This window comes from Cinclus cinclus, chromosome 7, assembly GCF_963662255.1.
Source record: "Cinclus cinclus chromosome 7, bCinCin1.1, whole genome shotgun sequence".
NCBI classification, from domain to species: Eukaryota; Metazoa; Chordata; class Aves; order Passeriformes; family Cinclidae; genus Cinclus; species Cinclus cinclus.
The window spans coordinates 26,909,659-26,922,837 of NC_085052.1; the positions used below are offsets into that span (position 1 = coordinate 26,909,659).

At 51.5% G+C, this 13,179-nt stretch overlaps 1 protein-coding gene across 1 annotated transcript; it reads right to left on the reverse strand.

The window, feature by feature from the left end:
- Window positions 1-378: 378 nt before the first annotated feature.
- On the reverse strand, window positions 379-12,432 carry PAPSS2 (3'-phosphoadenosine 5'-phosphosulfate synthase 2). Its single transcript, XM_062496904.1, has 13 exons — window positions 12,427-12,432; window positions 12,097-12,202; window positions 10,493-10,728; window positions 9,648-9,786; window positions 9,272-9,390; window positions 9,051-9,164; window positions 8,277-8,388; window positions 6,574-6,594; window positions 4,826-5,031; window positions 2,704-2,839; window positions 1,642-1,910; window positions 874-1,103; window positions 379-520 (listed from the first exon to the last, which is right to left on the reverse strand). The coding sequence occupies exons 1-13, from the start codon at window positions 12,430-12,432 to the stop codon at window positions 379-381; spliced, it is 1,836 nt and encodes a 611-aa protein (XP_062352888.1).
- Between the last annotated feature and the right edge of the window lie 747 nt (window positions 12,433-13,179).

Consider the following 13,179-nt stretch of genomic DNA (forward strand, 5'->3'; position numbering starts at 1 on the left):
AAAGATGTCTAAGGCACGATGTGGAAAGGCACTTCTTCATTTCTGCTCCAGGCAGGGCACAAGGCAGGATTTATCATGGTCCGAGCCCCCCCCCTCTGCACTGGGAGCTTTGTGTGGCCCTGGCAGCACCACAACGATCCCGGTGGCACATCCTGGCACCAGCTGGGAGCAAAGGGTCTGCTCCCTATCCCTTCCAGCTCCATGGGGACACTCCCAGCAGCTTTAGGGGGAGGAGGATCAGGCTCAAAGTATTTCTGATTGGTAATAAACACTGTGACCCAGGTAGGAAAATCACAGGGTCATGCCAAGTGATCTGTGTCACAGGGAATCAATCAATGATTGCTCACTCTTAATACAGGTACTTCTAAGGAGGAGGAGTTAATTCTTTTTTTCCAGTGACTGGTAGTACGTGGTGAGGACTTTCCAGGCTTTGGGGGCCATGAAGCCATCTGGGGGGTTTTCCCCTTCCCGAGCAAGCTTCCTCATGCGTGTTCCTGAGATGAAGTCAAAATCGTCGTGCCTGTGCAAAATGGAGACAAAGTGACATCAGCATAGCTGGCCCGAATCACCCCCAGGGTTCCTCATCCCAGAGGAGCTGGAGTGTCCCTAACACACTTCCCAGCTGCAGGAGGCTGCCTTTCTGCTGCCTCTCAACCCCCAGCCTGTGTGGCTTTTCCTCCCTGGTGGCATCTTTAGTTTCACGTGACACCTGGGAACAGCTCTTGGAGGAAAACGTGGGTGGCTTCCCCAGGTTCTCCCCCATCCCTCTCCTTGGGCTTTTCCCTGTTCCCTGGAAAGCTGCGAGCCCGAGGTGCCCACGAACCCCATGGTTTTGGGGTTTGTGAAGAAGCCGTGACGTCGCCGCTGCGTCACCTTTTGGGGTCGTAGAAATCCATGGCTCTTTTGAGCTTGTTGTAGGCAGCCACCCGGAAGGGGATGATCTCCACGGAGGTGAGGCCGGGGGCCATGCCCAGCACCTTCCCTCCATGTGTGGGCTCGTACAGGTCCTGCTTGGTGTCGGGGTGCGGCATTCCCGCCGGGTCACGCCCCACGATGTAGAAGTTGGCCCCCGCAACCATGCGGGCTCGGCAGTGCCACTGCACCTGCAGGGAGGGACACGGGGACTGAGTGCTGGGACAAAGATAGGGACTGAGGGCTGGGGGAAAGGGAGGCCAAAGGATCCTGTGGGGATCCACGGGCGGGCGTGGGAATTGGGCTGGGTCCGATCTGGTGGCAAGTGGAGGTTGCAGTTTGAATTTTCAATGTGCCGAAGTGGTGACCCCCAGCACATGGAAGGGGAGGTTCAGCATCTGCCCCTTTCATCCCACTGGTTTAGGGACAGAAGGGAAGCCCCTGGGGGCAAACAAATGAACGTCCCTGCCCACCAGGAAAAGGTGAAGCCTGCTTCTGTCCCTTCTCCCCAGCTCTCCACAGTCCAGGACAGAATGGGAGCCAATGGAGCTGAGCTCTGTGGGGAGACGCTGCAGCAAGCACAGGCAAACCATGCAGGGAGCCAAGAGTGAGGACACAGCTCCACCCCCCTTCCCAGGGTTTTCCAGAGCTGCGCAGGCAGGGTGGGAGCACAACCCCCACGGACAGGCTTCCTGCCTCGCCCTGCTGAGCAGCCAAGGGCTGAGTTACCTCCGTGGGGCCGGCATAGAGCATGGGAGAGGGGAAGATGGCCACGATGGTGGACTTGGGGTCCAGGACTTGCTCCTCCAGCACGGCCGCGTGCTGCTTCATGCGCCACTCCAGAGGGACATCATCATCCTTGGTCCAGCCCCCCAGGGGGTGCAGCAGGAGCACGGGGTTCTTGTAGCCCCTCTCCAGGAGCTGGCGCCGCGTGTCCTGCATGAGCAGGGCGTGCCCGTTGTGCACGGGGTTGCGCAGCTGGAAGGCGAAGACGGCGTCTGGAAAGGAAAGGTAAGGGGGTCACGGGTCTCATTCCCACACTCTGAGCTTCCACAGACTCGTGAGAGACTTGTGTGTGCTTGTCTCAGCCATGAGAGACCTGGGTGTCCTGTCTCCACGTGAGCAAATCGAGTGTTTCGCACACACACGTTGCCCTGCCAAGGTTTTCACTGCTCTCCCTTCCTGTGGGGCTGATTTCAGCCCTATCAGCTCTCCCACAAGGTTTGTGCACAGCATGGGACACCTTCACTGATGTCTCAAGTGATCTGTCACCTCCCCAAGCTCTCAGTGGCACCTTCAGGAGGGCCAATGCTCTTTCCCCAAAGCATGGGTGGGTGTCTCACCCTTGCCAGCCTGCTGGGACCACTTTGGACAGGGCTTAGAGCAACCTGGGAACGTGGGAGGTGTCCCTGCCCTTGGAAGGGGGTGGAATGGGATGAGTTTTAAGGTCCTTCCAACCCAAACCCTTCTGGGATTCTATGGGGCAGAGAGCTGGGAGAAGACAGTTGAGCTGTGCCCCTGTCAGGGGGGATGTGAGCAGGATGCTCAGCCCTCAGAGCAGCCCGCTGAGGACACAGCCCATCACAAGCACTGCCCTGACTGAGGAGAACCTGTGACACTTTTTGTGCTGTGTCCTGAGTCCCCTTTACCGCCCACCCCTGCAAACAGCCCCGTTTTGGAAGCAGCCAGAATTGGCTGGAAGTGCTGTGAGCTTGAGAGCAAGTCAAGGATCACACCAGGGCCCGGTGGGGCAGGAAGAACCCTGTCACTGGTGTCACCCAGGGCACTCACCAGCATTCATTTCCCTGAACTTCTGCTTGAGAGCCAGCGGGGTCAGGCGGTACTGGTCCAGCCCATCATTCCATTTGATCTTCTCCAGGACCTCCAGGTCTCCACCAACCAGCCAGTCTCCACTCTCCATCACCATCTGGGAATTGCACACACCTTCAGTGCAAAGGGAATAGCAGATTCCTCCTTCTCCATCTTCCCGTCTCCTTTGAATGAGGCTCAGCCCCATTGTAGGAGGACCTTCCCTTCTTGCAGGTGGGAAACATCACCACAGTGGCCATGTAAACCAAATGTCAATGGGCAGCAAAAGCTCAGATGGGGCAGCAAAAGCTCAGGTGGGGCACCAGCGACCCAGTCCCCACCCAGCTGGGTGCTGGACTCCCCTCTGATAGCCAGGATCTATAGGAAGGCACAAGACCTTCCTTCACCTGTCTCTTTGCTCTTTCCTCCTGGGAATATGCAGGAGGAATGAGCCTGCTGTGATTAAATAAACGAGGCATTTTTCAGGGAGGGGGAAGAGCTACCACAGCTGCAGCCTTTATAATCAGAAAGCTCAAGTCACTCTGTGGAACCTGCAGCTCTCCCTTTCCGAGGGATGGTGCTTCTTGTATTGCCACAGGCTAAGTAGGAAGAGAGGAGCTGTAAAAACATAAAGACCCTGTTGGCTGCCTGTAGGGAACAGCCAAAAAAACTCAGTCCTGCCTGCTTGGCATGGGCTGGTTCCCAGCAAGGAGCTGGGCTGGAAGTGCAGACGGGAAACCCATCGCCCTCAAAACCTTGGAAAAGTTCACTTCTCCAGCCTGTGCCTGTTGGAGCCCTGGAAACTGGGAATTTTGGGCTTTCTGTGCTGACAAGCACTGACCCACAAGAAAACACTGCCTTTGACCTGAGGCCGTGGAGAAGGCTTCCAAAACTGAATGACAGAACTAAGATCACGGGTGTGTATTATCACATGGTGGAAAATACAGAATTTAATGTTTTGGAATATAGTAATATATAGAAGGTGAGATGGAGGTTTTAGGGGAGAGGTTTCTTTCTTCTTCATGGGTCTAGGTGGTATTTTTGTAATTGGGCAGAAAATTCCGCATTGTGGGTCATGGGTTACTGGTTTTTGGGTTAAAAGTAAAAATAATTTAGGTATCCATTCTTAATTGGAGAGTTTAGGCTTAAAAGGCCTTGTAGAGAGAGAGATACATTGCCATTTCCAGCTTGTTAGCTAGAAGTGCTGTAGAACTCACTGTAACATAGACAAGAATATTAATAAACATCTGAGTCCCAACACAAAATACCATCTCTCAGGCATTTAATCCCGACTCTTTTTTTTTCTCAGAAGAGAAAAAAAGAAGATAAAACGCAATATAGTGGTGCCAGTGTGAGGATCAAACCTTCAATCACGACCTTCAGATTATGAGACACGTTTCACCCCCTAGGCCAAGCTTCCCATGGCCAGGATGGGCTGGATCCACCTGGATGTGGGGGTGGCAGGGGCAGATGGTTGTGGAGGGAGCAGGGTCCCTCACAAGGCCTCCTTGGAGAACTATCCCCTAGATAAGAATTGCTCAGTCACAGTGACTAGGCTAAGAGACCCTTCTCTTCGCTTTGGACCCCAATTCATCTCCTTGTAAAACTACTGGTCATATTTCCTTAGCCCCAAACCATTGAATATTCTGTCAACCCATACTTTCACTATCAAAACCCCTACTTTCACCCAGTTCAGTGGAATGCTGCTGTCCCTGGACTTCCCTTGGCAGATGACAATAAAGAATCCTGCGGAACCTCTACACAGCGCTCCCGGTCTCATTTCCATGATGAGAAGGTACTTTGCAAGCCAAGCTGAAATCACTTAGAGCTGAAATCACTCTTAAGATCTGATGGCCTGAACTCCAGGCACTGCTTGCACACTGGTACCTTGTGTCTGAAGTCTGCCTGAGACGCTGGGAGAGGCCGTTCCTTGCGGAACTCCCTATCCAGGTACGTCTGTGGCAGCCAGGGCTTGGACCCCAGGCTGCTACAGGTGGTGCCCCATAAAACACGATAAAGCAGTGCCCCGCGTGAGGATCATGATCATGAGATGAGTTTCACCATTGAGACCGCACTTGCCATGGCCTGGAGGGGCCGGACCCACCTGGATGTGTGGGTGGAGGGTGCAGGTGGTGCCCCAGACGCGGGCGCAGCGCTCCTCTTTCCTGTGCACGAAGAACTCGGGGTCGCGCAGCACCGCGACTCGGCGGCCCTGGAAGCTGAGCGCCAGCGCCGCGCTGCCCTCCAGCCGCTCCTTGTCCTCCGCCGACACCGGCAGCACGATGGGGATGCTCAGGTTCACCACGCCATCTGCAGAGACACAGGGAGAGGAGCTCAGCATCCTCCGGCCGCTGCTCGTCCTGCAGCGAACTGGGCTTCTTGGATAGAAAATTCCGCGTTGCAGAATTAAAAAGCAAAAATAAATTGTCTGTTCTTAATGGGACAGTTTAGGCTTAAAATGCCTTGTAGAGGGAGCGAGATAGAGCGGCAGCGCTGCGGGGATGCTCAGGTTCGCAGCCCTCAAAGGGGAGGGGGTGAACACCCTCCTGTGTGGCCAGGAATTCCAACCAGCCCCGGGAGCGTGGTAAACAGGGGTTTTTGTGGAAATTCAGTCGTTGCAGGCGTTTTCTCTGCGCTGCGAATTAATAGTGATGATAGCGCAATATAAAAGCTCCTGATCTAAAGGCCAGAGACGTTCCCGAGACACCTGGAGCATCTCCTTAGTTCCTGCGCTCTTCCCTTTCACTGGTTTTTCTTGGTTGGCTGCTTGCAAAGGTGAGAAATTTAAATCTGCTTGCAAAATGCAAGCCCAGATAATTGAAAAAATTTTGATGTGCTTGGAAAATGCCTTCTCCTCCAGGAGAACCACCTCTATGGAGATGGCTCCAGACTGGTGTTCCCTGGAGCACCCCATTCCCTGCACACCTCCCGGGCTGCCTCTTCCACCACACTCAGTTTTATTTTTATTTTTTTTCTGGCTTTGGGGTTTTTTTCATGTCTTTCTCTATACTGCTACTCCTCCTCCTTTACATCCCTGCACTGCCCATGTTTAATCTGTCTTCTGTGTGAGTCTGTAGGTGCACACACAGTTTCTAATTCCATACTTCTAATTCCTAAACATCTTGAAATCATGTTGGTTTTAACCCAGCTCTCCAAATATCCCAGTGTTCCACTGAGGTCCTCCCACTTCTCCTTGGATATTCCAGTGTCAATACCAGAGAACTGGTCTCTTCGATGGGTTTCCAGTCACAAACAAATCACTGATTCAGTTTGTTTTGATCTGACTGAAATCAGTTTAGACCCTTGAGAGTCTTGATTTGAGGATTTTGACTATGATATAGATTTTTACTTTAATTTTTGTTAAAATATTTGCATTTACTTTAAATTCACAACTGGGTATCATTCATCTGCCAGGCAGCAATTTTCATGAATAATCATAATTATATACACATGGGATCCAATCAATATCAACTTCATACATTGAAATCATGTTAATGATGATCAGTCAGTGAAGCCAGCACAGGAAAAAAAAAGCTGCATTATGAAACCAACAAATGCTGCTGAAACTGGGGATCTTCAGGCTCCATTTCCAAATGCAGGATTGAGAGGTAACAAAAGATCAATCCAGTGCATGTAATTACAAAATTACACAACTGGGATCTTTGTGCAGACTGGTTCCTAGGACACGGGGTGTGTCGGGCCACGTCATAACTGCCTGGATCATAAATGGGCCATGGCCATAATAATTTCATAATAATTTCAACTTGTTTTAGTAAATCTCAAAAAATTATAGCCGAAAAGAATCTCAGTTGAGATAATTTGTGCAGAGCCTGAGAACAGTTCCATACATACCAGCTCCCAAGCGCCTCTTTCCTGGGAGAACACAAAACATAATTAAGATAATTAAGGCTCAGGGGCACGTTGCGGAAACCATTTCAAGACTCAAAGCATTTAAAAGCTCCTGCTGGTGCAGCTGTGGTCCTCCATGGTGCTACCACAGCCTCACACTGAGCGTGGTCCAACACCTCCACTGTCACTGTCACTGTCACTGTCACTGTCACTGTCACTGTCACTTGTCCTACCAGGGTCATGGGTCACTGGTGCATTGCTGCAGATCCACCCCCCTTCCTGGTGGCCCTACACAAAGCATATCACCCACCTGCTGGGGCATCCAGGAGGGATTTACTGCAGAGCAGTAGAGAACAAGAGCCCCCAAAAAAATCACAGGAGCTGCCCAAACCATCACCCACCCTAGGGCACGCAGGCTGTGCCAATGGCTCTGGGAAGAGCAGGCTCAAGCCTCTCCTTGGCAGTGCCATGCCCCAGCCTCAGGACTATGAGATGGGACCCTCCACCACTTCCCAAAGCTTGTCCAGGAGTATCTGGAGCTCTCTTTCCCACTGAGATGTCACCCTGAGGGCCTGACCACCGATGCTTGGAGATGCCCTGTGGAGATAGGGTACACCAGGGACTGATGCTGCTGCCCTCTGCTACACACACCTCGCTCTGAAGAGCTCATCCCCCTGCACAGCTGCTCTCCTGGCTTTTGCCCCTGCTCCCCACAGAGCTCTGCATCTGTGGAACCCTGAACATCTGCCACAGAGCTCAGAGGAGATGTGCTCAGGGATGTCAGCAGGCACCCCAAAAACAGTTGGAGTCTGGGATGAGCCTCTGGCACAAAGTACGGGGCTCTGGAGCAACGTGGCCATCCCAGGGCACTCTGCAACCTTCCCAGGCACAACAGGCAGCTCAAAGACCACAGAGGAGGCTCTGATAACAGGGACATGTGCTTCTGAATGCTGTTTGCACACTGGGCAGGAGGTGAAAGGCTATGGTGTGTCTGGGAGCAGAGCCCCCGCACAGACACTCCTGCTGTGCAAAGTGAGCAGTCCTGAGCTTTGCCTCTGCTGCACGGTGCCCACATCTGAGCAACAGCAGCAAATCACTGTCCTGTGGGACCACAGGATTGTCTAGAAGGCATGCAAGGCTCAAAAGGACTTGTCCCTGAAGGCAGAGATCACTGCCAGATCTACAAACCTCTATAAAGCACGAGCACCCCATGTGCAGGTGAAGTGACAGCAACAGCATTCGCAGCTGAGAGATGGGGTGGAAACATTTGCCCCAGTCTCAGCTGTGGATGGTCATCACCTGAGCCATCTTGGCCTCTTCCAGGGATGAGCACCTCTAACAGGCTGCTAATGCATAGATAAATCAGATTTACTTCAAGCTACCACGTTGGAAAAGCAGGGAAATAGGGTGGGAGGCAAAACCAGGCTCTGCTCCTGTTTCCAAGAAGCAGCTGCCTTCTCCTCCCACCTCCAGCTCAGCCTGGCAGCCTCCCTGCTTCCTCAGCTTTGGGTCTGCATCTCTATTTACACTGCTACATCCAAGCACAACAAGAGACACACAACAACTCCTGGGAGGTTTGAGCAGCACCATGTGAGATGTCTGCGCTGTGAGCCAGGGCTGTGGCCACAGCAAGGTGACCTTGGCCACCTTCAGGAGCCCTGGCATGTGCCACAAGGCAGGACAGGAGGACACAGGGGAATGCATACCATTGTGGAGGGTGCCAAAGTGCAGCACTTGCAGGTACTCTGCCTCCCTCATGAATCCCGTCAGAGGAGTGGCCCAGCCTTCGCTCAGCACCTGCACCCACTGCAGATCCAGCTGCAAAACAAACCCAAGGGGGTCACACTCCTGTCACACCCCTGCCACCATGTCATGCTCAGAGGTTGCTTTTCCCTCCCTTCTGCTGAAACAGCATTCTTATTTTGTTTTGCTTCAAATACAGGACATTCATAAGGGGGAGAAAGGCATGGGGGATGCCCCAAGGTAACTCGGAGCTTTTTAAGCCAGACTCACACTTTCACAGCACAGCTCAGAATTCCAGAACGGTTTGGGTTGGAAGGGACCTCAAAGCCCATCTCATTCCACACCTGCCATGGGCAGGGACACCTTCCACTGTCCCAGGCTGCTCCAAGCCCCAAAGTCCAACCTGGCCTTGGACATTTACAGGGATGCAGGGGCAGCCACAGCTGCTCTGGGCACCCTGTGTCAAGGCCTCCCAATATCCCATCTAATCCTGCCCTCTGGCAGTTTGCACTTGTTGTGCTGTATGGACACAGCAGAGGGGACTGACACCCTGCAGCACAGGGTGGAGGCTTGGCAGAAGATGGCTGAGGATCAGGATCCCACCTCAGCTGGCCATAAACGACAGCCACAAAAGGTCAGGGCCATCAGAGGAGCACAGGCCCCTCTCGCAACATCCTCCTGGAAGCTTCCACCCTTGGAGCAGCTGAAGAGTTACCACAACCTGTGTGTGACAATACCTTTGTGATCTCCACCGCTGGCAGCTTCTCTGCTTCAGCCCGGACACTGCTGAGTTTATCCTCAGGCACAAACAGCTCCAGAACATCCTTGACTGAGCCTTGGGGCACGATGTTCTGGAAGACAGAGACAGACAGCACTTGTACCACGCTGGTTTTTACAATCCAATGTCCCAAAGCAGGGTTCCAAAGCTGCCAGGGACAGTGACATAAAAGTGACCCACCTGTACTTGGAGGAGCTCCACGACCTGCTGGATGCACTCAGATATTGAGGCAATGTTTGTTTTCAGCACCAGCTCAGGAGCTTCTGGTTTCTCATACTCTGAGTCAATCCCCGTGAACCCTACGGACAATTAACCCCCAAATTGAATTTATTTAATAGAATAATCAGTGCCTTAGAGCCAAGAACACTATACAAACAAGGTGGGGGCTGGAATTCAACCATGCTGGGTACAACAAAGTGACACTTGTGACAGTAAGATTAGGGGAACAGGATCCTCTTGTGCCTTTAGACACCCACCCCTATGCGTGGCACTGCCAGGACAAGGCATCCAAGGCTTTGGAAAGCAAAAGGCAAAATAAGATCTCACTCCTCCATACCTTTGATCTCTCCAGATCTTGCCTTTTTGTACAGGCCCTTCACATCTCTGCTTTCACAAATATTTAGAGGAGCATCTACAAAGATTTCAAAGAAAGGAAGTCCAGCTGCCTCATGAATTTTCCGTGCATTTTGACGATCCTGTTAGAAGAAAGATGGGAAAAATCTGAATTGCAGGAAAAAAGCCTCCCTGGACTTTGACATGAGTAAAATAATCTATTTTATAGATTTATTAAATGTTCATTAGTTCCAATAACAGTTTTTCATCTCCCTTCTCTCATTTTCTTTAAAGATACTTTTAAAAATTGGTAAAAAAATCTACAGCTTTGATCTGTTTTCATCTTTTCCCATGCAAAACCTCGAGATCTTTTCGTTAGGCAGAACTTTAGGTTGTGAATAATTTTCTGCCCTATGTTGAAACAGTCAGACCCGATGGTCTTAGAGGTCTTTTCCAAACTTAGTGATTTCTTGTTTCTACAAAATAAAGGAACTGCTTGCATCAGCCTGACAACAGCAGCTACGGAAGTGTAAATCACAGTCAAATCTCCTTCCAGAAGAGCAGTGACAGCTCTAGAACAGGCTGCTGCTTCTGTGAGTCTCGCCTGCCTCTGAGGAGCTAATGGCAGGGAGATCTTAAACTCCTCTTAGCTTTCCATCAATTTGCAACACCGAATTTATCCAGCGAGGTCACCGCCCTCCAAACGCCGATCGCGTGCGGCTGCACATCGGTGGTGCCCTACGGAGCATCCCACTACGGATTTAGGAAACCCACAAACCATCTTCAGCATCTGAGAAGGTGAAGCTGAGAAGAGAGCAGGACGATCTCTGGGGGTCTTCCAAAAGGTACCTTCATGAAGGGGGAGATGAAGCTGGTGATGCAGACGAGCCCCGCGTCGGCGAAGAGCCGTGCCACCTCGGCGATGCGCCGGATGTTCTCCTCGCGGTCCTGGGCCGAGAATCCCAGGTTCTTGTTCAAGCCGTGCCGGACGTTGTCACCGTCCAGGGAGTAGCACGGGATGCCATGAGCCACCAGGTACTCTTCCAGAGCAAAGCCAATGGTTGTCTTGCCAGCTCCAGAAAGGCCTGGGGGAGACAGGAAAGCAAGGGGTCAGGTTTGAGGTCAAGAAAATGAAAACGAGTGCGCAGCTATGATGTTAGTAGCCAAACTCCTTCTACCTGAAGTTCCCTACCTCATTCCTCCCTAAAGGAAGCTGGATTCATCCTTCACAGAGCCCTTTTCAACCCTTACTGTTGAAGGGGTGATATTAAGGCCATGAGAAAAGCACCTACAGCCCAACCTCTGGAGGAGTCCAACCCAGCAGTGCCTGTCATGCTGGGACATGTGGGCTCCAGGAAGTAGGGGAGGTTTGAAAGGATGCTGCTTCCTCCAGGTCTCTCTGCATCTTTCTCTTCCTCCCCCTGCCCCCACTGTCAAGAGCCAACTGCTCTCCCATCCTGAACCCAAGGAGAGGCTCTTGCTGCAACCACATGGAGTGGGACAGGCTCCAGCAGCAAGGGCTCCTTCTCTAGGTGTGTATTTCAAAGAATAATCATCTGCCAGGTAAGCTCAAACCTTTCAGATACAAGACTTTTGAGTAATACTCAAAAAAAAAAAAGGCAATTGCCTTGGGTAGGGCTTTTGGCTTCAGCAACTATGTAAAAGCAGATTGAGCAGGAGAACAGAACAGAAATGTGCTTTAATCCAGCATCTACAACCTAAGGTGACAGAAAGTCAAATCAGAATAGCTTTACAAATCCTTCCAAGCACATCCTTCAACACCCTCCAGCAGCCAAAGAAAATGCCAATATTTAACAAGCAAAGGAACAACTGGACAACTGGAAAAAGACAGGCTTGTCTAAGTATTAGAAATGAGAAATGCTATTGTCATGTCTGGCAGCCCCTAACCCCCAAACAATGAGTTTATACTTCAAGGCAGAAGAGAAGGGCAACAGAACAATTGCAAGGGATTGCTTCCAGCATGACTCTGTGGCTGGGAGTGTTTATTCTCCAGACAAGGTGACTGCCTCGTGCTGCCTCAAACACAGCAGACCTACATGTCCCAATAAACTTCCCACCACTCCTGAATGAAAACATCCGCATTTTGGACAACCCTGGGTACGTTCCACTGCCAAAGACTGGCTGGATTTGAGCCAAGGCTTCCTCAGCTACACACTTGGGAACAACAAGTGCTACCCCAAGGGCCTCTGACATGTTCAAAGGAGCCTGATAGCAGCTGGGAAATCCATAAAAAAATTAGTTATGGGCAGCAGCTGCCAGGGAGAACATCTTGCTGCGCCAGCACCATGCATCTGCGTTTCCCACGTGGGGATGTTTTGCAATTTGCTCACAGGGAGTGCTGATGTTTCCTGCAGATCCCAAATCCCCACCTGCCAGCCATACTCATGGAGTTTCACAGGTGAGGCCACGCTTTCACACCCAGACAAAAATACCTGTGAGCCAAACCGTGCAGCCTCGGAATCCTCCCCTGGTGCCAACAACTTGTCCTCTTTTAGTCCTGCTGACATGATGGGCTTGGTAAACCACGTTGGTGGATCCCTGAGAAAACAGAGCACAACAAAGAGCTTCTGTTACCTTTGCTGCTCTCAGTACAAAAGGAAATCTCTGCTGGGACAAACAGATGGGAGAGAAATGTAAATTTATTAATGAACCAGCATGGTGAACTCTGGTGCTTCAGTGTGAGTTTGATTTCTGTCTCAGCAGCAAAGACTCATTTTTTGGAGGCTCTCTGCCTCTGTCCAGGGTGTTTCTGGTAGTGATGCCTTCATGCCGGCAGGGAGAAGGGAGAAGGTGAGTGGCTTTGCTGCAGGAGCACTACCAGGTGACTGATCCCCTTTGCAGGCAGGCAGGCAGGACAGAATCTGGGCAGAGACACCCTCCCTGCTTTCTCGATGGTTTCAAACACAGACAGACTCACCTATTACTTTAATCGGGCTTGCAAAACAAGAGCGACTTCAGGTGCTAATTTACTGGCTGTGTAACACGAGAACTGCACTTGGACAGCAGCAGGGCGCTTGATGGGATGGGAGGCAGAGGGAACAACCCCCGTTGTGTCCATGTGCATTCCCAAGTAAACAAGGCACCACCACAACGCTGAGCCAGAGGCCTGAATTCTGGTGCTTCCTAATTCTGGTGGTTCTCAGTCCTTGCTGACGCCAGGGACTCTGCAGGGCTGCAGGTGTAACAGCCTGGCTGTGCCCTGCAGGTCCAGGAACAGCACCTCTACAAGGAATGTTCCACATGAAATATCCACAAGTACTTGTTGATTGTGAGGATGATGTTCTCGACTGAGGCACGCAAGGGAAAGAACAAGGAGGGACCAAGGTTATAAATATATCCTGGATATGTATGCAGAGAGTGAGAGAGAAGAGGAGGTTGTGTGGAGACCTCACAGAACTTTCCAGTATCTTAGGGAGCCTATGGGGAAGCTGGAAAGGGACTGTTCATCAGAGTGACAGGGCAAGGGGAATGGGTTCAGAATGAAAGAGGGGAAATTTAGGTTAATTACACAGAAG

Bases quoted from the DNA above. Each gene is read 5' to 3' on its own strand.
- PAPSS2 (XM_062496904.1), bottom strand. The intron at 10,729-12,096 runs GTATTTTTGTCT...TGTCTCCCCCAG, and splicing joins CTGCACGGTTTGGCTCACAG to GCCTTTCTGGAGCTGGCAAG. The intron at 2,840-4,825 runs GTGGGTCCGGCC...TGCAATTCCCAG, and splicing joins CCCTCCACCCACACATCCAG to ATGGTGATGGAGAGTGGAGA.